The sequence below is a fragment of the Colletotrichum destructivum genome, chromosome 6, assembly GCF_034447905.1.
Source record: "Colletotrichum destructivum chromosome 6, complete sequence".
Classification (NCBI taxonomy): Eukaryota; Fungi; Ascomycota; class Sordariomycetes; order Glomerellales; family Glomerellaceae; genus Colletotrichum; species Colletotrichum destructivum.
Genome location: NC_085901.1, coordinates 2360654 through 2387735, shown reverse-complemented (window position 1 = coordinate 2387735; position 27082 = coordinate 2360654). Strand labels below are relative to the sequence as shown.

The 27082-nt window shown below is 53.5% G+C and overlaps 8 protein-coding genes across 8 annotated transcripts; 3 read left to right on the top strand and 5 right to left on the bottom strand.

Annotated features, from left to right (window-relative positions):
* Positions 1 to 48: 48 nt before the first annotated feature.
* Positions 49 to 555, top strand: CDEST_09929 (uncharacterized protein; the record flags this gene model as incomplete). Its single annotated transcript, XM_062926087.1, has 1 exon — positions 49 to 555. One exon carries the CDS (start codon positions 49 to 51, stop codon positions 553 to 555), a length of 507 nt encoding a protein of 168 aa, XP_062782138.1.
* A 3397-nt stretch (positions 556 to 3952) lies between these two features.
* On the bottom strand, positions 3953 to 6284 carry CDEST_09928 (Putative S-adenosylmethionine synthetase). Its single transcript, XM_062926086.1, has 4 exons — positions 6146 to 6284; positions 5791 to 6027; positions 5044 to 5709; positions 3953 to 4988 (listed from the first exon to the last, which is right to left on the bottom strand). Exons 2-4 carry the CDS (start codon positions 5866 to 5868, stop codon positions 4527 to 4529), a joined length of 1206 nt encoding a protein of 401 aa, XP_062782137.1. The 5' UTR covers positions 5869 to 6027; positions 6146 to 6284; the 3' UTR covers positions 3953 to 4526.
* A 1625-nt stretch (positions 6285 to 7909) lies between these two features.
* CDEST_09927 (Putative GPN-loop GTPase, P-loop containing nucleoside triphosphate hydrolase) lies at positions 7910 to 9874 on the top strand. The gene is made up of 2 exons (XM_062926085.1): positions 7910 to 8217; positions 8440 to 9874. The coding sequence occupies exons 1-2, from the start codon at positions 8170 to 8172 to the stop codon at positions 9277 to 9279; spliced, it is 888 nt and encodes a 295-aa protein (XP_062782136.1). The 5' UTR covers positions 7910 to 8169; the 3' UTR covers positions 9280 to 9874.
* A 1-nt stretch (position 9875) lies between these two features.
* Positions 9876 to 10649, bottom strand: CDEST_09926 (Putative nuclear pore assembly and biogenesis protein, APQ12). The gene has a single exon (XM_062926084.1). It carries the CDS (start codon positions 10394 to 10396, stop codon positions 9887 to 9889), a length of 510 nt encoding a protein of 169 aa, XP_062782135.1. The 5' UTR covers positions 10397 to 10649; the 3' UTR covers positions 9876 to 9886.
* A 705-nt stretch (positions 10650 to 11354) lies between these two features.
* On the bottom strand, positions 11355 to 16073 carry CDEST_09925 (uncharacterized protein). The gene is made up of 2 exons (XM_062926083.1): positions 13745 to 16073; positions 11355 to 13694 (listed from the first exon to the last, which is right to left on the bottom strand). Exons 1-2 carry the CDS (start codon positions 14480 to 14482, stop codon positions 11835 to 11837), a joined length of 2598 nt encoding a protein of 865 aa, XP_062782134.1. The 5' UTR covers positions 14483 to 16073; the 3' UTR covers positions 11355 to 11834.
* A 2474-nt stretch (positions 16074 to 18547) lies between these two features.
* On the bottom strand, positions 18548 to 20392 carry CDEST_09924 (Putative tetrahydrofolate dehydrogenase/cyclohydrolase, NAD(P)-binding domain superfamily). The gene is made up of 5 exons (XM_062926082.1): positions 20237 to 20392; positions 20104 to 20138; positions 19814 to 20054; positions 18972 to 19704; positions 18548 to 18918 (listed from the first exon to the last, which is right to left on the bottom strand). Exons 3-5 carry the CDS (start codon positions 20017 to 20019, stop codon positions 18826 to 18828), a joined length of 1032 nt encoding a protein of 343 aa, XP_062782133.1. The 5' UTR covers positions 20020 to 20054; positions 20104 to 20138; positions 20237 to 20392; the 3' UTR covers positions 18548 to 18825.
* A 414-nt stretch (positions 20393 to 20806) lies between these two features.
* CDEST_09923 (Putative DNA repair/transcription protein MET18/MMS19) lies at positions 20807 to 25840 on the top strand. Its single transcript, XM_062926081.1, has 8 exons — positions 20807 to 21297; positions 21390 to 21472; positions 21541 to 21667; positions 21746 to 21889; positions 21961 to 22023; positions 22080 to 22669; positions 22725 to 24497; positions 24556 to 25840. Exons 3-8 carry the CDS (start codon positions 21580 to 21582, stop codon positions 25621 to 25623), a joined length of 3726 nt encoding a protein of 1241 aa, XP_062782132.1. The 5' UTR covers positions 20807 to 21297; positions 21390 to 21472; positions 21541 to 21579; the 3' UTR covers positions 25624 to 25840.
* On the bottom strand, positions 25823 to 27067 carry CDEST_09922 (Putative signal peptidase complex subunit 2). The gene is made up of 3 exons (XM_062926080.1): positions 26852 to 27067; positions 26504 to 26787; positions 25823 to 26416 (listed from the first exon to the last, which is right to left on the bottom strand). Exons 1-3 carry the CDS (start codon positions 26982 to 26984, stop codon positions 26090 to 26092), a joined length of 744 nt encoding a protein of 247 aa, XP_062782131.1. The 5' UTR covers positions 26985 to 27067; the 3' UTR covers positions 25823 to 26089.
* Positions 27068 to 27082: the final 15 nt, after the last annotated feature.

Genomic DNA, 27082 nt, shown 5'->3' with positions numbered 1-27082 from the left:
CGTGGAGCAAGGAAGAAAAGGAACAGTGCGCCGGGGGGTATCCGGAAGATGAACCTACGGTGCCGGTTCCTATTGTTGTGGGTCTCCGGATCCCATTGTTTCCCCGGTGTGAGTGGGACAACATCCCCCATTGTTCTACGACCTCGGTGCTCGCGCAGTTACAACCTACAATCATACCCGCGACCGCCCGTCGATCTAGCGTCAAACCAATACCAACCTTCCAGTCCAGTCCTCTGCGCCAGCCATAACCATTTCCTTGGTCCTTCGCGCCCCACTGCATGTCATCCTGCTTCGCTGAGCAAGACCCCTGGCCAACAGCCCACCATTCCCGGGACCGGTGAGGACTGGCTTCGGGGCGAATCGTATCTATGCGACGAGTCTCGACTTGGAAGATTCGACAGGATCGTTACATTTTCAGCGCATATCGGTAGCTTGAGAAAATACTGTTTTCATTTCGCGGAGTTATCACGGCACGAGCCCGGAGGGTGGGGATTATGCCTGATCTACTCCGGCCAACGTGGGTTTATTTCCAACCCGATTCTTGCACGCTTCTAGGCGCCTTCAATGATCGGGTTTTTTGTAGTATACCTTGACTAACCGTGTCTTTCTGAGTCTCGGTTGCCACTGTTCAAGTTGGGCATGAATGTAAACACCCATGATGTGCAAGCAGCCTCATAGCGGAACCACATATGGTGTTGCAACTATATCTGAGACAACGGCCCTTTCTCTCATGATGGTACAAGTAGTTCCTATCGTGGGACTCATTCGACGGTCCGGATGCGACTTAACAACTTTATGAGTCCACGTTGCGTCCAAAGAAAACACTTCAAGCTCGGCGAGGACTGTTCCTGAATTTGGGTAACATGCCTTCATACAGACTGCTTGCTTTGTAGAACCATGTCACTGGGCATCGAAGTTTCGTATGAGTGTCAGAATAAATGCCGAGGCGAATGAACGTTATGGATTTCACCTTCACCTCGACCGTTCCCGCCAATACACGGGAGGTCTAACGGTATCATTCCAAACTACCGCGATACCAGCTTCTGGTAGGAACATGGGCCTTGGCTCCGAGAAATGCACTATCGCACTCGCTTGTGCAAAATTCGCAACCAGTTCAGGCCGGCTCGCCATTGGCGATGTCGATGCTGTCAATCATCCTGGCTACCCTCCTCATGCAACCGGCATTCTTTTTCTTCGCGTGTAAGGTGAGCTGAAAATATTATGGCTACTGGCACTTGGCTTGCAAACTCGCACCCGTCCCGCTAACTCCATGAGGCAGTTGTGGACGTGTTGCTCTTTCGCCGGGTTGCTGTGTTCATGCAAGTCACTCGTCTGGGATACTAATGATCGTCGGCGCCAGCTTCTTTCAGCTTAGCAGCAGTCTGACCACTGTTCGTGATGGTCGAAACAATCCTTAGACGGATGCGGAAGAGGAGTGACCTAGAAAGCATCGCAGGATGCCTATTATGGCGATTTACAGGCCCGCATCGGAAGCAAGTAGCCTTAAAATGACATGTATCTTGTGGGTTTCTCAAATGTTCGGAGACATACCTCAAGGGCTATCACAAGGGGATGATAGCTTTTCTGACCCAAGTGCACCCACATATCCGCTTGGGCTAGCATAGAATATGAAAAACCACTAAAGCTTCAACTCCTTCATGCCCGACAGCAAACAGGCAAGCAAGTGTTTGCCATGTGCTCTTCGGCCGTAAGCTGCATGGCAAGAGCACACGAAAAAGAGAACGATGATCAGATGGCGTTGTTTCCCCGCTCCTCTCGTTGGCTACCGATTGGCTGGGTGGACAAAAACAAGAGCGATTCTGCATTCCGTCCGCCTCTTGTCGAACGACGGACCAGGCTCCGGCTAGAGTTGTCCTTCCGCGCATTTAGTGATAGACAGGGGGCGGCGTCCAATAAACTTGTTATGGACGAGATATGAGCCAGGGTCGACAGAATTTGCACAAGACTCAGATCCGACCTCCATTCGGTCTGTCCGACAGTTCTCCTGATGACACGGGAGACAACATCTGCAAGTTCGTAGGCGCCATGAGGAGGCAACTTCAGCCCTGTTGCCACGACCACCTACGGACCACTATCTACTGGGTTTGTTGAAGGAAGGCATCTTACGACTCTAGGCCATGTGATCAATGACTTTACAACCCAAGGTCGGTTGACGAATTTAGGAACTGGAATGTCGGTAATCACTCGGGGGAGGCCCACCGCTCATGAATGCAGTTTTCAGGTTTGATTTCCTCTTTCCCGCCAGCTAGCCAGCTTAGCTGAGCTTCCCTACGTGGCCGAAACCAGGCAGACTTTCCCTGTCAGTGTTCAGGAACTGCTGCCAGTCTATTAGGAAATTAAGGGGCCCTGTGGCCAGCGAGTGGCAAGGTTAAAACATTGGCAGATCTGTCAGTATCCCGTAACTGCGGGCCGGTGCGTGTAACGCTCGCCTGAGCTGAGCTCCATGATCACGGGGCATTGTTCCTTTGGAAACATTGACATGTTGACGATTGTGCAGGCGAAGCGGCGAACAACTCTGAACACGATGGCTGCTCGGGGCACCCTGCGATAGCCTTTGCTCACACACGACGGATTGCAAACTCGAGCCTGGCGTCTGACACGGCGTCGAACGATGCAGCCGCCATCTCGATATCATTACTGAATGCCGAGGGAGAGTAAATTGCAGTAAACTCGTTGATGTTATCGACTCAAGCTCACCATAGAAACCGGAAACTCGCTGGACACAGATATTCACAAGACAAACAGGGTCATGATATTTTTTCGGAAATTCACTCCCAAGAAACAACAGATGGAGCCTTCAAGACACGTAACCGCGCAGGCTAGCAGTAAATGAAAAGGCCCTCTTCATAGTATGAGGCGCGACTGAGATGGGTTGGTTGTTTCCAGGTGTCACAAACATGCACGGAACGGTTAAATTATTTGCTGCTGCAGGGGATGGAAGCGACGAGGAGACAACCGCAACGGTTTGTAGTGAAAGCATGCAGAGTTCAGCATCACGTTAACGGGGACTAAAGGCACCATTACACTTAATCACCCACACATACTCTCAATTATACGCGAGACCTTTAGGCTTGAAGCAGTCATGCAATGTTGTCAACCGGTACAGAGCTCAAAAGCCGAGCGAGGAACGCTTAGGAGCGCTGGGTGGGTGGATGATGGATGCAGTAAGAACAATCCCAACTCATGAATGAAATCAAAACAACCCGAAAGAAACAGCAAAAAGCATCTTTTGAAAGGGACGAGACTCGAACTCGCGCGGGTTGCCCCACCAGGAAACAGATGTTAAGCTGACCTTAACCTGGCGCCATAACCAACTCGGCCACCCTTCCATATTGCGTCCGCCCGGTGTCCGATGGATTGCTCCACAGGATCGGACGAACTTGACAGGGATGGACCAGAGACATCTCATAGAGGAGCAAAAACTTCTTCCGCACTTGGATGGTAGGCTGAGAGTTGAGAGGTGTCCTACATCTCGGCTGTCGGGGCAGGTAAGGGGCGGCCCTCGGCTCGCAGCCGATGTTTCATTTCTTGTACATTCTCATTTCCCTTTCATTCGTTGCAAAGCAAGCTACAGCTTTTTGAATTCGCGTATACCTCAAACGAGTTGGCTGGACTTCACAACCCCCGAGGCCAGGCTTTTCCAGACGGACGCCCCTGCCTCAAGATTGTGCAAGTGTGCGAAAACTGGTCGCCCACCGCCTCGCAAAGTCCTAGCCAGGCGCCCTATGGCGTGCGCTCTGCATCATGTCGTTGAGAGACACGGTCAAAAGAAAGGTCGGCGCAGCGTGTTGAGAACTTGCTTCGGTTCTAGAAGCGCACCAGCGCTCGCAACCAACTCTAGTTTGAGGCTGTATGCCACGCGCACTACCGGTTGGTAGTGAGACCTATCTCAGTCGGAATCATTGCATGTCAGGGGCTGAAAACGGAAAAGTTCTCGAGAATCTCGTCTCTTGTCAGTAGCCAGATGGTCTACCTATCTACGACTCTCGGAGCCCCAGCTGTTGAGCCCGTCCTGCTACATCTCCCCCTCCCATCCTAACCGCGCAAGAGATGATCAGCCAGAAAACCAGGAAAGAAAAGATGTTGAAGTTCTTTTGTTTCCCCGTTAACGCCGATGTAGATGCTTTGTTGTCCCCTTTCGAACAATCCGAAGGGTATCTTCTCGTAATGCATTGCTCTTGTGACTCAAAAGGAAAAAAAAAATCAAAGTTGCAGGATATGATCCTAATCCCGCTGTGTCTTTGTTGAAAGACGCCACCGCTCCCTTGTTCCGATTGTTTTTAACACCGTTTGACATGAACAAAAAACGACCCTACCAAAAGACCACGCCCTGGGTCTTGTGTTGCCTTTACCCCGAAAAGGCTTGAAACCGGGATTCGTTGAGAACCGTACGCCAATGTTGAGTGCCTGTCCGCATGAATATCAAAATTATTATAAACGTCTAGGTCGTTGCAATGCAGGAAGCTTGTTGAAGAAATCCTGCTTTCGGTCCAGTCCAAGTTCGCTTAGAACTTGAGAGTCTTGGGCTGCTCCCAAGTGAAACTCTGGTTGGTACCAAAGTGGCCGTTCTTGGCAGTCTGGAGGTAGATGGGGCGGTCCAGGTTAAGCTCACGGACAATGACACCGGGGCGGAGATCGAAGTTGTTGCGGATGATCTCGACAAGCTGGTCAGAGGTCTTGTCGGAGGTGCCGTAAGTGTCAACGTAGATGGACAGGGGCTCGGCGACACCGATGGCGTACGAGAGCTGGACAAGGGCACGGCGGGCGAGGCCGGCGTTGACGAGAGACTTGGCGATCCAGCGGCCGACGTAGGCTGCGGAACGGTCGACCTTGGAGAAATCCTTGCCGGAGAAGGCACCACCACCGTGGGCACCCCAGCCACCGTAGGTGTCGACGATGATCTTGCGGCCAGTCAAGCCGGCGTCACCCTGGGGACCACCGATGATGAAGAGACCAGAGGGTTGAATCTGGGGTGGAATGTCAGTCACGGCGTAAAGCAGGAAGTGGGCGAAAGGGACTTACGTGGTAGATGGTCTTGTCGTCCAGGTACTTCTCGGGGATGACCTTCTTGATGATCTTCTCCTTGATCTCCTTGCGGAGCTGCTCAGTGGTGATGTCCTCGGCGTGCTGGGCAGAGACGACAATGGTGTCGACGCGCAGGGGAACGACAGCACCGTTGTCGTGCTTGTACTCAATGGTAACCTGAGTCTTGGTGTCGGGGCGGAGCCAGGGGAGGGTGCCGTCACGGCGGGCAGCGGACATGGCAGCGTTGAGCTTGTGGGCGAAGAGGAGGGTAAGGGGGAAGAGCTCAGGGGTCTCGTCGGTGGCGTATCCGAACATGATACCCTGGTCACCGGCACCGAGCTGCTCGAGGGCCTTCTCATAGTGGAGACCCTGGGCGATATCGGGCGACTGCTCCTCAATGGCAACGAGCAGGTTGAGGGTCTTGTAGTCGAAGCCCTTGGCGGAGTCATCGTAGCCGATGTCCTTGACAGCGTTACGGACGACCTTCTGGTAGTCGAGCTTGGCCTTGGTGGTGATCTCACCAAAGACCATGATCATACCGGTCTTGGTGGCAGTCTCGCAAGCGACCTTGGAGAGGGGATCCTCCCGAAGGCAGGCGTCGAGAATGGCATCGGAGACCTGATCGGCGATCTTGTCGGGGTGACCCTCACCGACAGACTCGGACTACATCGGAGAGTTTTGTTAGCAGGTGGTTTCGGCTACACCGCTTGGGGGGGGGGTTGCGGCGGAGAGGTGTGTACTTACGGTGAAGAGGAAGTTGCCCTCGTTGTAGTGCGTGCGGCTGGCAATGCCGTTGCCGTTGACACCGTTGGTAGCAGACATCTTGAATGGGTATGGTTGTGAGAGGGTTGCGGAAAAAAAGATGTGGAAGAGAAAGTTTGGGAAACGGAGTCGAAGATTTCGGTGCGGTTAAAATCTACCGACGCGGGGCTCCGATGGGTTTTGAAGATAGCAAGCGGGAAGAGGGGGGGGGAGGGAAATCTGCTGTTGTCAACGGGTCAGCTCTCTCACTCTCGTTTCTAGGGTCTGCGTGGGGACAAAGTGACAGAAGCGCTGTCGGCAAGCGGACTGGAAGCTCAATGTGAGGCCAATTGCGTACCTGTTGGGAGTATCGAGAAGAACACTGAGAGGTTGATGGATGTAGAAGGAGGGGGAAGAGGTTTGGATGTGGAAGAGGAAGATGTGGCCGTTCGGGTTTTAAAAGAAACTCGGGAGAGCAGAGACGTGGTGCTCCGGGCGGGATGGTTGGGAAGAAATTCTCGCCCGCTCCCTCCTCTCTGCTTTCTGGCCGAAGCTCAAGCGGATTTGAGGCACTATTCGTGGGAGACATTGGCCGAGGGCCGAACGACAGGGTAGGTACCCACGTTGCCATAGTCAGTAACGTGGCGGGGGAGGTATATTCACCGGTCGACCCCTCCATCCCTATGTACCGGCCCTGTCGAGGGGGAGGACCCAGAATTCTCCAGATTGCGCCATCCTCACGACTTTCTGACCGCCTTCGCTCCGTGTCTGGGTTCCTGAGCCAATTCCTATGAGAGTCTCACTCCCAAGTGCGTTGGCTCTGTGTGCCCGCACGTCCGCCCCTGAAATGCAGATACTGTGTACATTGATAGAGGCCACCTAACGGCACTCGTGGACCGTTGCGGTCGCGGCCTGGTTGACGATTTAACAGAGGGTGGTCCTCACAGCGATCGCCAGGGCAGCTTTCGGATTTGCACAGTGACCAGGATACTCACCCCAACGAGAACAGCGCTGATCGTCCCCCGAGGGAGCTCGGGCTTCCTCCTTCTGTTTCGTTTCCCAATTTTATTATCTCGGGCTACAGCAAGGCACGGCGGCAGGTGAGGTCGGCGGTGGATGATGAGGCAGAGGAAGAACCTTAACCGGGCCTCAACCCAACCAAAGACACAGACAGCATCGCGCAATAGCCATGGACAATCATGGAAGTCGAAACTCTCAACGGGTGCCTTTGGCAGCCCTGAGTCACTGACTTTGAACTTCTGCATCTCCGGACTCTGGCCGGGCTATTGACCAATGCATTATCCAACGTACAGCAGATAGATGCTTTCCACTACAGCGCACGAGCTTGACGGCAGCTGTCCAAAGGTACGGGATGTCGAGTCAATGGCACGCACCGACCGCTCGGCGACATTTCAGCCATCTCTCTCTCTCTCTCTCTCTACTTCACCCTATACAAAATGGGTCCACCTGCCGTTGTGCCGTCTATCGGCCATCCCTCTCCGTTCCTTCGGCGCATCCCTTCTGCAGGATTTGCATTCCGAGAACGCGCCGCAAATCCTCCCCCTCCCCAAACGCCTCTTGGGGGTTGTCGTTGAATCGTCAGACGAGGAAGAAACCCCCACCGAAACAAGAGCTAGACCCGACAGGGAGCTGAGCTGTAGTAAATCTACAAAGACGGATGGTGAAAATATGCCCCTCCCGTGCTTTACACGTGCAAGCGGCATTGGCCCGTAGTTCCGCAGCAAGCCGTCCCCTTTGGCTGCCGCCTATTGTTCCAAGTGGACACAGTTCTGGAAGAGGACAAGAGGGAGAGAGAAGTGATTGGTCGGCCGGGAATCTTGTTGTCTCTTATCGCAAGCTATCGCAATCGCAAAGCAAACTTTTTTCCTTCTCCCTCTTGTTCTCTCAGCAGCGAATGTCGGCAACCCACCCAGCCGGCCATCAAAGAGAAAGTTACAAACTTGCAGGACATACATATATACCTAAAGTAGATAGGTACGAAAATTCCCGGCGGGATTTCGTCACTCTGTTAGCCTATTATAAAGCAAATAAATCCGGCGCTTTCCAAGTCCGACCGACAGAAGTGGCGCAAAGAAGGCTGATCAACCGCGACCCCTAGACGCGCACCCGTTTCTGCATGGCGGGGTAGATTTCCCTAGCAAAAACATCATTCCTCTCTCCTCCAAAACTCTGCGACAGGTGATTCTGCAGATCCTGAATCAAGGCCACCACCACCACCACCACCGCCGCCTCCACGCAATACACGAGACACTCAGGACCAAAAAAAAACGGGTTACCAACACTCTTTGGTCTTCCCTTACATTTTTGCCCTGCGACCCCCCAAAACAAATTCCTTCCAGTGTCTCCCTCCGCAACGCCATCATGTCCAAGTACGGCGTCATGGTCATGGGCCCTGCTGGGGCCGGCAAGGTGAATACTAGTCTTCTCCCCCCTCCCTCTGTTCATCCCTCCCGCCACCCATTCTACCGCTCGCACCGTTCCTGGTTCTTATTGCCGCGTCCCGACTGACCGGATATCCAATGGAGACCGGATTCCGGGATCGCTGGCGCAGGCCAGTGAATACTGCTACCGGCTCCCCGAGGCTGAGTGCAACGACTCAAACGGTAGCCAGGCTAATCTCCTGTCCTCCAGTCCACCTTCTGCGCTTCCCTCATCACCCACTTGAACCTTAACCGCCGATCCGCCTTCTACGTCAACCTTGACCCGGCCGCCGAGTCATTCGAGCACGCCCCCGACCTCGACATCAAGGACCTTATCTCCCTGCACGACGCCATGGAGGAGGTCGGCCTCGGCCCCAACGGTGGCCTCATCTATTGTTTCGAGTTCCTCATGGAGAATCTCGACTTCCTCACCGAGGCCCTCGACAATCTCACCGAAGAGTACCTTATCATCTTCGACATGCCCGGCCAGATCGAGCTCTACACCCACATTCCCATTCTCCCTGCCCTTGCCCGATTTCTCTCCCAGCCTGGATCCCTCGACATCCGCCTCTGCGCGGCCTATCTCCTCGAGGCCACCTTTGTTGTCGACCGCGCCAAGTTCTTCGCCGGCACCCTTAGCGCCATGAGCGCCATGATCATGCTCGAGATCCCTCACATTAACGTACTGTCCAAGATGGACCTCGTCAAGGATCAGGTGCGCAAAAAGGACATGAAGCGCTTCCTCACCCCCGACACGGGCCTGCTGGACGATGACCCCGTCGCTGCGGGAGGAGGGGATCTGGACGACGGCCGCGGCGAGGTCCACGACCGTGATCTCGTCATGCGCGGCAAGAGCTTCCAGAGGCTAAATAGAGCCGTCGCCGGGCTGATCGAGAGCTTCAGCATGGTAAACTACCTAAAGCTGGACAACACGGACGAGGACAGCGTCGGGGCGGTGCTGAGCTACATTGATGACATCATCCAGTATCACGAGGCGCAGGAGCCCAAGGAGCTCAAGGACGGCGACTTCGACGAGCCCAATGACGACTGAGCCCTATCTGTCGACTGTGCAGAGAGAGTGAATGGTCCATCTGATTGCCTCTTTGGGCTGGCTGTTATACGCCCAACAACAGTGTCCTTATTTTGCGGAATAGATGCCAGCTAGAAAACCAGGGCCCAGGTAGGGACGGGAGAATCATAGGCGTGGGAAAGGTACCAAGTAGAGAGGGGCATGGTCGTTTGCATAGCGTTGGCGTTGGTATTGATTTGTATCCATTGACTTATTATTCATAATCGTACTCGACGACATTTCTTGGCGTTATATTTACCCCCTTCTGCCGCTCGTCGTGCTGCCCATGTGCCTACCAACCCGGTCTAGACTGCAACGATCACGTCCTCTCCAGGTCTGGCCGTGGCCTCATGTATCCAGTCTCAGACTTGTCCTGTGGTGGTGTCGCCTTTCCCTGTGACATGGCTGCGTCGTGGATCACCCAACTGACGGATCCGTATCATGACACTCTCCGTATACCATCATGTTGTTCCCCCTCCACTCAAACACAATACAATCTCTCCCTCGGGTATATCCCACAATTCGTGTCTCCCAGCCAATCTTCCCCTCTCCACCTCGTATTATCCCTCTCCTCTCCCACGGACGGCCCTCACCGATATTTGCTTCCCTGCACCTTGGTCTCCTCCTCGTACCTCTTATACTCGCTGATCCAGACGTCCTTGACTGCCGCGGCGAACCCGATGACCTTGCCTCCGACCACGACGGCGTCCCTCGCCGTCTCCCAAACGCCCCTCTGCCACACGACCGCGACAACCACGACGACGCAGCCCCAGAACGCGAGCCTCAGGACCAGTGCCATCCAAAATGCCACGACGCGCCGAATCCAGTTAAGCACCACAACCGTGGCGGCCAGCAGCGCCAGCAGAACCGCGAAGCTCACCAATTCAGGCGACGAGTGCAAGAACTCGAGGGTCGCGTCGACGGCCGGCGCGAGGTAGGGGTAAAGCTCGTCGATGGCGCGCGATGCTGCTGATAGGGCCTGGGCGCGAAGCTTCTGGAGCGGAGAGGACGGGTGCAACGCGTTTTTGTGGATGAAATCGGCGGCGTCGACGGGCAGGAGGGAGCGGAGGAGGAAGTTTGTGATGGATGGCTCCGCCATTCTGGGGGCGTTATTGGGGCGTTTTGTGTCGTTGGTTTGTTATGAAGAATATTCTTGTTTGTTTCCCTGTAGGAGCCGCCGTTTTAGGGATTCCTGCTGTGTCTAACGCTACCTAGGTGATGTCGGCCTTTGGTTTTGCCTGCTTGTTTGTTTGCTGGGCTGTTGACTGTTCTGTCTTGTGCACGTGAGCGAGAGAGAGAGAAGGTGGCGGTAAGGTGGGGAGGGTGGCTTGTTATATACTCTGTCAACAAACAGAAAAAAAAACAAAGAGGACAAAAAGAGTATTGCTGCTGCTGGTTTTGGTTGCTTGTGAAGTCGGCGCAGCAGGAAATAGAGATCCGCGGTGAGGTCTTATGGTCTCCTGCAAAGAAAAGAAGGAGGGGGTGGAGAGGGTGGATTGGACCCTGGGAGAGAAGCGCACGAGCACGAGCACAAGCAAATGCGGTGTGTGAAAGTGTGTGTGTGTGTGTGTATTGTCTGTCTGTTGTGCTATATTTAAGTGGGGCAAACAAAAGGTTGTTGCTCAGTGTTATTCTCCAAGCATGTGGGTGAAAGGTCTGCAGACTGCACGAGAGAACCAACTCCCTGGGTACCAAGTGAAGGCCTGGTGTAAATACTTCAATTTCAGAACGCCAGATAGGACAAACCACCTGCCCAAACCCAGGGTTTACCCTTGATTTGATTCCCTGTTCCTGTTGCAATGGATGAGTTCAACTAGCTGGTATATTGCCGACTGCAACAGACTCTGGTTCTCACTCCTGAATGAGCATGCAGCTCTGATCTGTTGATCTTGATTGATGTTCGCAATTCTGCCTTGACCAAACAAAAGGGCAACTATCACCTTTCTAGCTCCTTTTACTAACTCGCATAACTACATTGCAAACTCAGTACTGCCCAAAATAGACTCCTTCAGTTGTTAACAGCTGCCGAGGTTTAAGATGCATTCAATTGCGTGGGTGTCAGAATATATTCTGAGCCCCGGAGAGGATAATACACAACCAACACCCATAATTTCAGGGCGCCTCAAAATGTCAAGTCTATTTTTCCAGACGAAGAATTAAAAAAAAGCTTTTGAGCAGTTCTTACGCATATGCAAAGTGGGTAGGATACAAGAAGAGAATAGAAGGGCGGGTACGCAGCCGCCGAAATAAGAGGTACAAAGAAGGGTATCGGGATCGAATCTAGGAAATGAAATCGTCAATCGGCCTGCGTGAGAATCGAAAGCCTCCCCCGCATTGCTTTCCACCCTTCCCTCCGCCACAACCTCCCTCACTCCTCATTTGACATTATCAGTTATTCGTTGTTGACGCCAACGTCAATGTCCTGGGCCTGTCGCGGTCGTGAGGATGGCAGACCCTTGCTGCTGTTTGGTAGCAGAAAACCCTCCAAGCACTTAGTCTAAATCAAGATCGAAAAACAAGGGGGAACACGACTCCTGTCAAGTTTCGCCAATGCCCTCCAAAACCCTGCGCGCCATGTCGATGCGCCTCCTATACATTCGGCTCTCTGCAGAGGCCTTGCCGGCTTCGCTCATCGCGAGCACGCAACGTCCCAAGCTGGCCACGAAGCGCTCGACCAGGATCTGGTCTTCTTTGGCCAGCTGCTCCATCGGAGCAAGCTGGTTCGGCGTGTGCATGCTCTCCTTATCGCAAATGCTCGCAGTCTCGCTCATCAAGGCATCCGAGATGGTCTTGAGTTCCAGCTCGGGAGAGCCCTGAGGCGTCGGAACACCAACGCTGACACGCGCCTTGCCCACCAGCGGAAAACTTCGGTTGGTGCCTGTTGAGTCGAAGGATGCAGTCGCATGGCGGTGCCCCATGGTTGCCTGAGTACTCATCGGCCGGCGATAGGCCGTCGACCCGGCACGTGCACGGCTTCGTAGTTCGTCCAGAACATCCTCGCCGCCCATGCTACTGCCAATAGTAGATCTCTTGGCGGTTGAAGGGCTCTCGGTATGTTCACTGATGGGACTGATGCTGGGCGGCGTGAGAATGCCGTGCCTCAGCTCCTCGCCAGTATCGCTGGTGCTAACTCGACTGGATCGACCCTCGTATGCCGTGGCGAACGACTCAATGGTCGAGGTCGTGTCACCGCTGCCCCTTCTGTTGATCGATATCGGCCGAATTGTCTCGTTGGTGATGGGCCCACGGGTCGTTTCGACAGAACTCTCGGAAGTAACACTGCCACGACGCTGTTGACTCAGAGAGCCCATTGCGCTGTGAAGGAAGAAATGCTCGTAGTCGAACGCGTCTTCGCGGTCTTCATGAGACATGAAAGTCTGGACGGTATCGTGATAGAGTGAATCTCCACTCTCGCTCTCGTACCCCTCCCCCTCCTGGACTTGCACGCTATCTTCGAAACCGTCCTCGGTATGCATGTCAGATATGTCGTCGTCTTGAACAGCCACATCATCCAACTCTTGATTTGCCTCCATTGCATCTAGGGCCTTTTGCCTTTCTTCCTGCCGAATGGCCTCTTGCGCAGCGTCGTAATCCTCGACAATTGACTCATCATCCACAACTGAGTGCTCCCTTGCGCCGTCTACATCTTCACGCTCTTGGACTAAACCATCAACGCTCACCGCGTCCGCATTCCATGGATTCTTGTCCGAAGTAACTGTCAATGCCTCCGGCGATTGCTGCTTCTGAGGCTCTGCATACCACTGGTCAACCTGAGCGTGAGTAAAAGGACTGGGATTTCGCAGACTCTGCATGCTGCGTCGTCGCATGCTGTCGGCACGCGCTTGCTCCCTCAAAGATGAGATCTTCCCTTTCAGATCTTGCACCTGGCCCCTAATATCGCGCATTTGCGCCACCGACGCCGAGCGTGTCAGTGGCCTATCACGACTCGAAGAGCTGAATGTTGGGCTCAAGAGACTCTCCTGTCGGGTGCTGTCACTGCCCGAGTGGAATTCTTGTGCCACTTCGTCCTCCCCCAGGGGCTCCAGGCCGATTTCTTGAGCGGCCTTGTAACGCGGCTGCCCCTCCCCTCCGGAGTCGAGGCGGTCGAGGGCGGCGTCGTGCGACACTTTCCGCACAGATAGGGGTTGTCGGTATCCCCCGGCTGCCCCCATCGCACTAGCGGACCGCCTGGGAACATTGCCCGCAGCGTTTGCATCAAAATTAATTGATGTGTCACTCAACATCCTAGCATGTCCATGACCAGACGTCGGAGAGGTTGCGGAAGAGGCCGACCTTATCGGGGGAGAAGGGGTCGAGTGGTTGCCCTCGAAAGAAGACATTGAGGGGGTCGAGATGCTTAAGGAACTCCGCGCCCTTGATAGGTTGCCTTCCATGGTCTGTGGATGTCAGTGCGTGTCAAACGGGCATGGGCCTGAGGGGCACGTACGGTCAGCCTCCGCTTGGCATTTGCTAGGATTTGCTCAGCTCTGCGGCTTATAAGAGCAGTTGAGTATCTGTTAGGATCATCGAGGGATGATACCCTGATGGGTTGCGAGATGGCCTGCGCTTGATGAACAGACACGGATTCTGCGTATGATTCCGCCACACTTTCCTCGTCGTCGCCTTGGAAGTTGCTGTCGTCGACGCTAACGGTATCGTCAAACTCGGCGAACAAGGCGTTTTGGTCTTGCGTGGTGGTGATTGTGCTTGTAGAGTCATTGGAGGATCGACGTTCGCGCGTCGCCCGCGCTGCTCGTTGCTTTAGGCTTTCAAGCGCTTTTGTGGGCGACGGATATCGTGGTTCGTCGGCGCCTCTGTTGTTGGGTCGGGACCAAATAATGGAAGTCGGGCGCGAGGCTCTACCAGGTGTGCTCTCGGCCTCGGTGACTTCACCAATGTCGGACAGCATGGTTCCGTTGCCATAGATGATTGGTGTGGTAGGGGTGATAGGGCCAGCGACGTATGCGCTCGGCGGAAACTGGAACTGCATATTCATGTCGACAGTATGTGCATTTTTCCACATGGTCAGCGGAGAATGGGATCGGTCGGGAGAAGGTGAGCGATCGTAGTCGGGGAGAATCATGTCGGGATTCGTCAATGTTGGAGACGCAGGTCGCGGGGGATATGAGGAGGTGGAGCTTGAATGGGCGTGGCCCGCGTGGGCGTGTACCGTCTGCGTCGCCATGGTTCTTGATGGCCAAGTTTTCAGTTTTTAGTTTTTTGTTGGCAAACGATCCAGGCACTGGCCGTGTAGCTTCCTGTGCCGATGTATACCTTGGCTGCAGGCGTTGATTGTTGTTACAGTGGCCGTGGAGTCGTCAGACGCAATGCGAGTCGGTCCTTAATGGGGCTGTTTGGCTGCAAATAACCGTAACCCCCTCCGTGGCGCAGGAACCTGAATGGTCGATTACTCTTCAAATAAGCAACATATGGGACGAAGGCATTTGATCAAAGTTTCGGGCAAGGAACCGTCCGCTCAGCTTCAGTTCAGCCCGTGGCCCGTCCGGTTGTGGGTTCGGATGGAATAAAAGTTGGTCTCCAGGGTCAGGCGCTGTTGTCCGGTTTGCAGTAGAATCGGATGAAGCCGACTGCACTGCCAACAGGTCGCGGGAAATCTGGCGGGGCTGACGGACACAAAGGTGCGGGAAAGTTGTTCGTGTCCAGTTCGTCTGGGCCTTGACAGTATATGCGAGATTATGTCGTGGCTCTGCTAGGCGCTGAACGGGGAAAGCGTGACAGCGATTATATGACTGTTTGCGGGACTGGAGGCGCCTTTCGTTGTATGCATGCGCAGCCCAAGCAAACAGACTGCCGTGTTCGGGTAGATGACCGGAATGAGGAATTCGGACTGCCGGTCTGCCGTCGATTGAAGGAAACAATGGTGTTCAAGCACAAACAGTTGCCGTGGTCCGTGGATCTGACTCCTTACCCTTCTTCCCCCCCTCTTGCAAAGTGTTTCCTGCTGAAGTACGGGGGGTTCGCGACAGGCTCCGAGCTTAAGGGGTTGTCGTTGACTGTTGATGGTCCTGGGCGCAAAAGCGGTCGTTCCGCAGGATGTTTGGAAATGATCAAGAAAGTCGGCCAATCAGGGCGGGCAGATGGTTTTGTGAGACATGCAGCGGGTGCTCTCTAGTGCCTGTCCTGTCTCTCGCTGAGGTGCAGCAACATCAGTGGCAAGCCGCAGGTTCGAGACAAGGAGGAGAGAGCAGCTGGCGGAAAAGATCAGTGAATGTGAAAGGTGGAAGATGGTGGTGGTGAATTCGTCGCGCTTCCCGAGTGGTTTCCTTTCGCCGATCTGCGTTGACTAGGCCAGCAAGATAAGATGACAGGCTGCGGGAGATGAGCGACCCAGGGTTCGAGCCTTCGAGGGGAAAGTTCCCAGCGCAGGATCGCAGAAGGGTTCGAGACCTGAGGCGGCAGTTGGTGGACCAAAACAACGAGGGTCAATTGCCCGTACCTCATTGATTGGGGTATCCGTACCCCGTTTGTACGTCCAGAGTGCGAGTGTGGTATTCCGCTCTGTAAACGGGCTGGCAGTGACACGCCCAACGAGCGAACAGGCCTGGGCCAGGCCGGAGAGGAAATTCAAGATGTTCGTGGTGCAAGAGCTAGTTGCAGAGGAGCACTCTTGGCTCGTCGATCGGCGAGCTGGTGGCGTATTAAATGACGGATGATTGTTTGGCGTCTGTAGTTCGTAGGCTGAGCGCGGTTGACTTGCGAATCATAAATGGCACTGACAGATGTCCTCCTCTATCAAAGGAGGCCCGTCGCGTGGCATTGGCGGCGGTGCGCGACTGAAGGGGTCGAGAGGTACCTGCGTCCTGGTCCCGTCCGTCCCCTGATGTCTCGATTATTGCTTCTGGCCAATTCATCATCTTTCTTCCCGTCCGCCATTCGCAACATGAAAGACAGGGAACAAGCATCCCCCATGTCATATCTCAGCAGCCTTTCCTCTCGTAAAATTTTCAAATCTCTCTCACTCCTACCAAGCAGGAGACCAAGCCGGCATAACCTGGTTCGCTTGGCTTTCCCCTGGCCTGCATCCCGGTAGTCCGCAATGGCTTGCTATGAGCTAGCACAAATACATCGGAGCTGCATGATTGGTTGCACGATGGCGGAACGACTCTCTCACTCCCCCTCTCGCGCTGCCTCCCCTCGAAATTCTCCAATGCAAGGCGACATCATTGCGCGGGCTCGGTTGTTCCTAGTCTCGAAATTAGCCCGTGTTGGATAGGCGCCGTCCTATGCCTAATGCTGCACCTGCCGCAATCTGCATGTTCCTGTGTGGCCTGCGGTGCTTGGCAGCCCTGGGATGGAAAGTCAAAACACTGAGCTTACTAGAACGACTGGGTTGGAAGGTACCTATCTAGTTTGAGCACAAACCAGCGGGCGGGCTCAGCGCCCCCTGTGTGTTGTGAATACCTAAGGTAGGTAGGTAGATGTCCGGAACAGGTCGAGAGGAAACAGCGAGAAAGAGCCCTGTCTCAGGGCCAAAATTGGAAAGAGTGTCTATCAATTGGGGAACCACTTCGCCGATGCTGCTCCATTTCTGGTCCTGGTCGTTTCATGTCTTCAAACTGACTGCATGAAGTCTGGAGCTGGAGAAAGTGGACAGAAAACAGATACTTCGAGGCCGTATCCTCATTTGGTGGAGAGTTTTTTTTGTGGCGTCGATGAGCCTCGAATTTCGGCAATTCATCAGCCTTCCGCATGCAGAAGAACCCTGATGATGCCTAAGTCCTGACTCTTCCCACTAACTCCTCGTGCCGTTATGGACGCCCATGGCATGGAATATGTGAACGTCGAGCATCATTTGCGGGCCACTGCACGTATTGAGCTGAGCTGGCAATGCCCGCCAAGCTTGCACCAACTCTCCTGTCTGTTCCCCGCCTGTCGCTCACCTTTTGAGGCGAAGCTGTCCGACCAAAGGTGGCACCGGTGGGCTCTGGCAGAGTGGCAGATTCCTCCGGAGGCGCAATAATAAGCTTCGACACAACCTCGCTGGTGAGATGTGTGGGGAAAATTGGATTTTCGAGCCTCCTTTGGCTTGGTTTGGCAATGATCTGACCCTCTTCCCTTCTTCCCTCCGGCAGCTGCCTGACTTCATGTGATGACAGCGGCTCATTCTGACTTCTGGAGCTTGCATGTGGGTTCCCCCAAGCCCTCTTTCCCAGCCCGTTGGAGCGGGTGTGGAGCTGCGGTTTGATAGGAGCAACATGACCAACCAAGAGCAAGCAAAGCCACCCGAGTCTTTTGGGTTTTCTGGAACTCCGTACAGAGTACCTACCTTGCGTATAACACATCGGCCCGTCCGTTGATGAGATGAATTAGTGACGGTTGTGGTCGCGTTTGATATTCACGTTGTGTCGCACTCTCCCCTTTGCTGATTCTGTTTGTAACGTGCCTAGGTAAGTAGGCCCGGAACATATGGTGAAATACAACATGGGCTGGAAGAAATCTCTTGAAATGGCACTACCAACCTTTTCGATATACTTTCTTTATCACAGGCAAGCCAATGACTTATGACTTCTTCCGACATGCCACCTGTATCCCTCCCCCACTCGTCGATCTGGTCATTTTTCTCTTTTTCGCATGGGAATCTCGACGTCGAGTCAATCTCCAATCGCCCATCTCATCGCAAAAATTTGGGCGAATGCGACGATCTGTCATACCCCTCTAACCAGCGCCATCCCTGTATCGCTCAAACCGGTGGACAATGCCTGCTGCGGACGTGACGGGCATCCCGATAACGTGGGGAGCAAACCGGAGGAGGGCTTGCCTCTGTAAGCTGCAAGGACATGTCACTCGGTTCGAGGAGAAAAAACAATGCGTCGAGGGCTGGTGACGGACAAGACCCCGAAATTCCTCCAAGATAAAGGAGATGAAAACCATGGTCAATGTGCCTCGTTCTGCCGGCTTGCTCGCAACTTGGTGGCCGCGCCGGCCTATGAGGCGCTGCGCCCAGATATCGTCGCCTATCTCGTTCGGTCTTCAACCCCTCTTCTCCAAGAGACGTCACATGGCCCCGAAGTCTGGCTATTGGCGGAACCTTGCTGTCTTGCCAACATGCCGGTCACCCGGCTCTCGACTTACTTATCACACGTGTTGCTTGTTGCATGTCTATAATCGGGTGTGAAGGAATGTTCGTGGACCAGTTCCGCTTCTTCTATGTCTTAGGTGCCGTCCGGCAATGTACTAGCACATTCTCGCATTCAGCATGGAAAATAGACGCATACTGTCACACAATGATCGCGGATTCGACGTTGTGCCGCAGGGATTTCATGGGCTGCGCGCCATACACCAAACTACTTTGATTGTGACACAGGCGAGCGCGCTCGCGTGCCTTTCCTACCCATGTTGAAATGTCCCGGATATACCCATGTGCTCTATGCTTTTCTCTTCTTATCTTTCGCCGTTCTGTCAATGCAAGCTTCTAATGTTCCATCCGTCGTGGCTGGCCAGGTATAATCAAGCCTCAATGCTTTTTGAGCCCGACCGCAGCGTGCCCTTTCTATCTGATGTGTGCGCTCAACCCTCGGTGAAAGCCTCGCTCCTGGCTTGGGCAGTGGAGGCGTCTTCGTTGCCATTGTCTTTTGTCGTGGGACGGTTGGCGATGAGACGCTGGAAGCAATCAGTACCTCCCCCGGAAACCCGTAGAGTATGGGGCTGCTTACCACCAAGTTTCTCAACAAACACGCAATGGTGACCTTGCCGACAGACGGGACGTAGATGGCGGCCTTTTCCTTGACCGTAGGGGCGTCAAAGTTACGGAACGAGGAGAAATTGATGCAAACTGCACCTTCGCGGATGAGGTCGGTCGAGATCTTGTACTTCTCACTCGGAACACCGCCAATGATGACATCGCTGATTGGGAGGACCTGTTCCAGACCCCAGCCCTCCTTGTTCTCGACCTGGTGGCGTATCCGCTTAATGCCTTTACCCCGAGTGAACAGCTGAACGCCGGTGATATCGACCGAGTACACCGTAGCGCCGTCGTTGGCTAGCAAGGCCGCCAGCGGGCGGCCGTTGACCTCGGATCTGTTGATGACGGTGATGGTCTTGCCGAAGAGACGGTTGCCGTAGGCAAGAATGGGGTTGTAGATCTGGAGGTGCTCCAAAATCTTGACGACGGCGAGGGGCGTGCAGGGCAGGATGGACTTCCTCAGGTTCTGAGGAGGGTCCAGGAAGCGGACGTTGTGGTACATGTTAAAGATGTGCTGATGGCAGAGACCTTCGACGTCCTTCGCCAGCGAAACGGTCTCCTGGATGTACTTATCGTGGGTGGGGTTGCCCGGAAAGATGGGGTAGTAGACGATGATGCCGTCGACCTTGTCATCCTCGTTGGCCTCGGTGATCTTGTCCTCGAGCTGCTCCTTGTCGACCCGACGCAGGTCGAAGTTGAAGCCGCTGCGAGAAAGAAAGGGGGCGACTGTCAGTACCTTTACACCCATTGACTCTCAACTCGCTCAACAAGCGCAAAAAAAAAGATATCTTCGCAACGGCGGGGTCGGCCTACTTCTCGACGCAGGTCTTCTGAGACCACTCAGCATACTGAAGGGCGGCCGGGTCGTCGTTAGCCAGGAATGCCACCAAGGTGGGCTTGAAGATGCCGCTGCCCTGCACTTTGGCGAGGGTGTCGTGGACTTCGGCCAGGAGCCGCTTGGCGATGGTGTCGGCCAGAATGACCTTGCAGGTCTTGGGCGCAACTTCGTTGGAGGCCATGTTTACAAACAGGTTACCAAGAGTATTGAGGAAATCTTAAGGTCATATTAGTCGAATTCCTCTTGGACGTTCAGGAGTACTCGCGATGTTCTGGCTCGGCGTGTATTGCGCTTCGGCGTCTACCCCCGGATTAGTACTCTGAAATGCCCCACCACTTCCGACCCCGCGATGCAGCGTTCTAGTGGCATTTCGGAGGGTAAAGAGGCATAAAACTGACTGATGAGAATGACGGATATATGGCAGAGAAACTCGTACAGTCAGAGAAGTATATACTTCGGGCTTCTGGAGCGGTTTGAAGCGGCAGAAGTGAGAAAAGGATAATTTCGTCAAGTGAATGGCTCTGAGTCTTTTGGAGGGGCCCTCCGACCTCGACACTCCAAATTTTTTTTCGTCGCTGGAACAGGACCCCGCGGCCCCTGCGCGGTCTGTATTACCCCTCCATACCCTCTTACTCGAATAGGACTAGCCTGAGTCTGCATTCGTTCATCGAAATTCCTCTTGAGACCGCGAGCAGCAGGGACGTCAATCTGCATTCGACGACAACGCTTGAGAAACATTCCTGCTCTTTATCAGCTGGAATATTCGGTTACTTTTCTTCCCATAGTCTCAAGTCTTAGCCGCAATCAGGTCGGACGAGGCGATAGCATGATCACCAATTGCGCTAGGCCTATAAAGAAGCCGCTGTCGGAGATTGGTTCCTCCAGACCGCGATAACATTCACAATGTCGATAAGGTCCACACCGCCTTCCCATTCGGAAAACCCCCACCACTGTCAACGGTAAGCCTGAGTAATTATCGCACAACCATCACCGGTTTTCGGGGGCATGAAGTCTGGAACAACTACTGGCAAATCCTTGACGAACAAGCCCCAAAAAACAACCTCCACCAACCTAATGTGCCACTATATATAAACTATTGGGTATCAAGATATCAGTCCCTGCGAAGATTACCGCACACGCGCCTCCTCTCTCCTGAGTAGCATCCTGAGAAGGCGCGGGGTCAACTTCAGTACAAAGTGAGGGCAGGCAACCTGATATATCTTGATCCTTCAGGATTGTTGCACAGACGCATCTAGACAGGATATCAGGTTTTCAGCTAAGGAGAACCCCTGGTAGCACTAGAGGAATACCAAGGACTCGCAATCGATTGCGATCACCCCTCGTGGCTTGATAGCCATCACAAGACAGCTCTTTGGGCCCAAAGGCAGCTTCGCTTCAGGACCAGTATAGAGCATTCAGGTTTATCTCATCCCGCCAAACAAAATCTCACCCACCAGTAGTATGTTGAGTTCTAGCTGAGCGAACCTCAAACCTTACATTGGTCTCACGTGGTTGCCATTGCACCTATTCCCTGTAGCTAACTGAATACAGCAACTCCGCGCAAAGCTCCCCCTTGCGGTTGACTAGCCGCAAAGCTTCGGATCGCAACTTCTGCCTGCAGTCAATCCAACACAGCAAGTGATTGCACCTACCCTGTGGCGAATCAGTCATAAGCAAGACCAAATCTAACCCCTTTGAGCAGAACGTCGATTTTACCTGGAAGCAAACAAACCTTACAATCATGGCAGACTTCCGAAAACTTGCCCTTGAGTTTGTCCTCAGCGACGACACTGAAAGACAGACAGCAATTACACAGGAAGCAGCTTCAGGTATGAACTTGCTACAGCCAACACCAGCTGGAGTCAACACCTTCAGCAGAATAGCTTGCTAATAATCCTTTGACTTAGCCATTCAATCAGCACCTAGACCTAGTAACCCAGTCGCAAGATGGGTTGAGTCCATCAAACCTTGGATGCCCAGTGCAAACGACGGCCATATGGATGATGGTGAAGATGGAGAGGCAGATGGCGATGTCATTGCCAGATCCAAAGGTAAGAAGAATAGCAATACTAAAAGGTCCCCACACCCATATTGACTTCTTGTCTGTGTTTGTGTTTCATAGCATTGAGCTTCTTAGCTGGCACTTTGGAGCATTTAGATCCCGAGTTTCTCAAGACGGATCAAGGTGAGTAGGTCTAAACCAGTGGAATAACCGCAAGGCAACTGACACATGTGTTGCAGTCAACCTCCTTGTGTCCTTCTTTGGCAGCATGTTCAAGGTTGACCACAAAGCCGGTATTTTACCAGCTGCCAAGGCACTCCAAAGAACTGCTAGCATGAAGAACTTCCAACCTCAGAAAGGGAATGATATTGTCCAGAGCGTCTGCAGTCTTCATGACGATTTCAAGGCCCAGGTGGCGGAAACACGTGCAGCTGTGTATGAGCTCCTAGACCACCTCATCGCCAACCCAGATGTTGCCAATGACCTCCAATACCAACATGGCACGACTTCTGGATTCATCACCGATCTCTTGCAACTATGCCGCAACGAACGAGACCCCCGGTGTCTGATGACATGGTTCAAGGTTCTCAAGGTTTTCCTATCAGAATTTTCTCCTGCATCAGAGGTTGTCAGCGAAATTTTCAGCATCTTCTCAGCATACTTCCCAATTTCTTTGAGGACATCTCAACACCCCTCAGGAATCACTGCAGAGGATCTGAAGCTTGCTCTCCGAGCCTGCTTTTCAGCCCACCATCGAGTAGCTGAAAAGGCCATCCCATACCTCCTTGGCAGGCTGGACCAACCAGACAGTGTGACTGTCAACGTCAAGGTTTGTCTAAATATGTCTCTTTTCCCTCTGAAAATTTGTACTGACATAACAAAAGGTTGATATTCTCAAGACTCTGACTGCATGCTTGAGTAACTACGAGCATGTCCAACAAGGGGTGGCTCCCTTTTCTGACAAGATTTGGAGCAGCCTCAAGTATGAAGTCCGCAACGGAGAAATCGAAGACACAATCAATGCCACCCTTGAGGTCATCCGAACTATTGCAAAACGACTCACAGGAGATGAGCTTAGAGACTTTGCCCTTGCTGTCCAGCGTGACTGCTTGGAAGACTTGTCAAACCCTATTTACACGGCAGCTTCTGGAAAACTCATCATCTCCGTTCACAGCGCAAAACCTGCTGCGTTCGCGCTCATGATAGCTCCTTCAGTTACTCATGTCAAGGATAACCTTCGCCACACCAAGTCCCCCGACCATACAAAGAACCTCTTGATCCTGCTGAACTCCCTGCTTGAGCTTCGGCAAGCCCTCATTGGGGGAGGCGTGCAGTTGAGCGTCGAGGATGCTGAGGCATTCAAGGTAACTGAGCCGATGCTTGCCCCGCTTCAAAGCCAGACGTACCTGCCTCTCTTCCAGAAGGCCCTCGAAGACACAGCCCAGAAGGAAGACATCGCCATAGGTCAACAGGCTGTCAAGGGTCTCGGCCTCATGGTCTGTCAGCGAGCAGCCCAAACAGGAGAATCTTCCCAACCTATGCTGCCAGCTTCAACACTCTCCGACATCTGCAACAACTTGGCAAGTGTCATCTTCACCACCCCTGAACAATCCACGATGGCCGAGGCGCGTTCCGAGCTAGAGAATGATGCTGTTCTCGCTCTGCAGAAAGCCTTGACGACTTACCCCCCCGCCCGTGCCAAGGTCATCGAGGACTGCCTCAAATTGTGTAGGTCGTACCTCCATTCCACCGACGCGGTATCCCTTCAGACGACGGCTCCGATCCTGCAAGAGAAAATCAAAAGACTGGCTTACATTTGCTGCTGCGAGCTTCCTTGCCAAGGCGACCTGCTCAGCGGGTACATCTCTTATCTTCACGCCATCATCGGTATTCTACACGCGATGCTCGATGCTAAGGCACACCCCGGAATCTGGTCGATATTAGCTTCTGGAATACATCTGGCAATGAGACTTTGCCAACGTGCCGTCGAAAACCTGCGCCCGCGCTCCAAGACGAACAATTTCGACGACAAGAGATACTCGCTTACCTGGTTCAACTACGTCGCCAACCGATATCCCAACCTTCCGCGATTCGACGATAACATCCTTACCAACGACGGTGATGACGCGATGGATATCGACGAACAGGCGCGAAGTGCGGGAAATGACGGCGATGAGCTACACGGGGAATTCATTCTGGTCAGCCTCTTTGTCGTACGGCAACTCTATAGACGTGCCACCCAGATTGTCAGCTACAACGACGACACTGAGCTCTCTCTCGCTTTGAGCGCCGATTTCACAAGCAAAGAGCTGGATGACAGAATGGTTGAGGACGATTACTTGCATGCCCTCTCGAATATGGCCATCTTCGTTATTCAGCAGATGACCGAGTTGGAGCAGACCAGACTGCTTCTCAACGAGGAGGTTGTCACGCTTTTCCGTGGTGATGACGAGTACCATCATTCGGACCCTGATGTTGGACATCCGTGGCAGAACTCAGAGCTACGGGACGCTATGCTGAGAACCTGGGCCCCTCAGGCTTCGTACAGCATGACGAGCCCTCCCAAGTTCCCGATAAGTGGCTTCAGTCAGGGACGTACTGTCATACTCTCTCTCGGTATTATTCAACCGTTCCATCCGACAACAATCCAGCGACTGGTAAGAAGAAGAAAATACAAAACCAAGTTGCAGAGACGTGATGCTAACTACTGCATAGGTCGAGAGAGGAACTGCACACCAGATCCTCATCGCTGGCCTTCTTGCAAGGGACCACTCAGCTTCGCCCAGATGCCGCCATGTGGTTTCGGCCATACTTACGATCATCTCAAACAAATACCCTGTTGAGAAGCTGAACGAAATCGTCACCATGCTTCAGCTCCAAATGAACTTCATCGCCAATGAAAAGGATCAGCCCGACGAGGTGGAGCAAGTGACTGGCAATCTCGAGCACGAGGCCAACTTGATTCCTGGCGGGAACCCTGGTGAGGTCAGGGCGGAGTTCGCAAGACCTGTATATGCCATCCTTGCTGGTATTCTCAGACGGTACAGCGGCAGCTCCCTCAAGCAGCTCCTTGCAACCGTTCAACAGGGACCCAGCAACATGACGATCGGCCACATACTTGGTCGCAACCTCGAGACCATCTTCGGCGATGTCAAGGTTCTCACAAAGGAGTGCTACGGACAAACCCGCCCCCTCTGGGTTCAGAAAGCCTACTTCGAGATCATCAAACCCATGCTGGCCAAGGCCTGGCCGGCCGGGTCGAATAGCAAGGACGACAAGCTCGTTGCCGCGAACTACAGCATCGCTGTTCTTGCGGCCGTCAAGCACATCCGATACCCGATCTACGAAGACGACACAGAAGATCTGATTAGACTCATTCTTTGCGTGATCCGATACCTGCCAGTAACCAAAGATGTGGCGGCCGCCCTTGATGTCCTGCAGCGAATCATAGAGAACTCGCCCAAACGGACTCAGCCCTTCCTGCAGAGTGTTATCACAGCCTGCATGTCCATCTTCAACAAAATTGGAACACCTGTCGATGAAGACATTACTTGGATGCCGGCGGGTTATATCCCCTTCGACCACTCCGAGCGGTGGAGGTTGCAGTGTCGCTGCCAGGTCATCCGCATCATCGGCCTCCTCCCAATTCAGTTCGAGCACCGCCACCTTCTCGATTCGGCATCTCAGGTTCAGCGCTTGTTGGTGCAAGCCTCGGGCGATAAAGTTCGCAGGGTCCGCGAGGCTGCTCTGACGGCTCGCGCCAAATGGGATGAGCTCAACTGAGAGTTGTATGACTATCTCATCGTGATGGCGAATGGGAAAGGAGGTCATTGGGCTTGCATAGATGTCGGTTAACTACTGCATGTTGGATTATAGAAAATGGCCGAGGGCTTCTGAATGAGGCACCATCCTGACATGGCAAGGAGTTTGAAGGTAACCTAGTGCGTATTGAGGTGTTAGAAACCATCAGGTTCCATACAAATAAAGATTAAACTAGTCCCGAGAGTGGTGTCTGGAATTGCAACGTTGTGCCCGTGTCAAATGATACAAGGTTCTCTGCACATGCATCATAACTTCATTTCCACTCACATTTCTTTTCTACAGGCTCGCTAGGAGATATATTGTTTCACTAATGGCCAGAAGGATTGAGCACGCGCACAAGGGAAGGCCCTGATTATTCCATAGTGTATACAACAGCATTGGTATCGGCCCATTGCACAAGAACCCCCCCCCCCTCTACATGTCGGCATCATGCCTTGCGTCTCTTGCTCGCACCCTTAATCGCCTCTGCCTCGCTGCCTGTCGCCGCGCTCTCAGCGTACAGCGCGTCGAGAACGTCAGCCGAATACGCCTGTGACACAGACTTGACGCGCTTGGGATCAAGCTTGCCGATGATGGGGATGTTTGTGGCGAGAACCTCCTGAAAAGGGATGACGACGAAGCGGCCCTGTGAGTCGAACCACTCGGCAAAGGGTTTTGAGAGTTCAAGTGTCTTCTTCTCGCCATTCTTGTGGGTAAGGGTGATTTTCATGTTGTAGGTTGGGTCGTTCTTCTTTGTCGAGGTTGCGATGCTGATCTGGTTGCGCTAGTGTTAGTCACGGGTGGCCAAATGAAAGAGTTATTCGCTAATAGAGCGGGCAAGTGGTAGACCAGATCTTCTTACCTTCTCGCCCGAAGGAGATGTGCCCTCGTACACGGTGCCTGCCTCCTTGAGCCAGATCCATAGCGTCAGAGCACCATTGAGAAGCGAGTAGAGGACCACGGCAGCCGCTGTGTAGTACTTTGTGCTTTCAAAGCCGAGCTTGTAGTCCCACAGGAAACATGCGCCGGCGACCAGAAAGGCAGAGTACCCGAGTGCTAGGCGGACGTCGGTAAGGGTGTGGGATTGGGCGAATTTGAGGGAGTTAAGGTAGTTGGGAAGTGCGTCGTCCGAGTGGTTTTTAAGGTCTAAGGAGCTTGGTGTTAGTGGGATGCGACCGCATGTCTGGGCCGGGGTGCGTAGATTGCTTACCCGCCAAATTGTAGACCGTTATTCTTTCAGAGGAAGACATGGCGTCTGGCGTTGTGGTAAGAAATTGCGGGTAGAATTGACAATTACGCGGAGGCTTGCCAGGCGTGGAGTGCGATGGTTTGTCTTGTAACATCCAGCCTGGCCTTCAGAGCTTGGACAGCTTGGACCCTTGCGTGAATCGACGGCAGAGGTGGAAGGTGGTCTTTCGGAGCGGCGGCAAAACAGAAATGC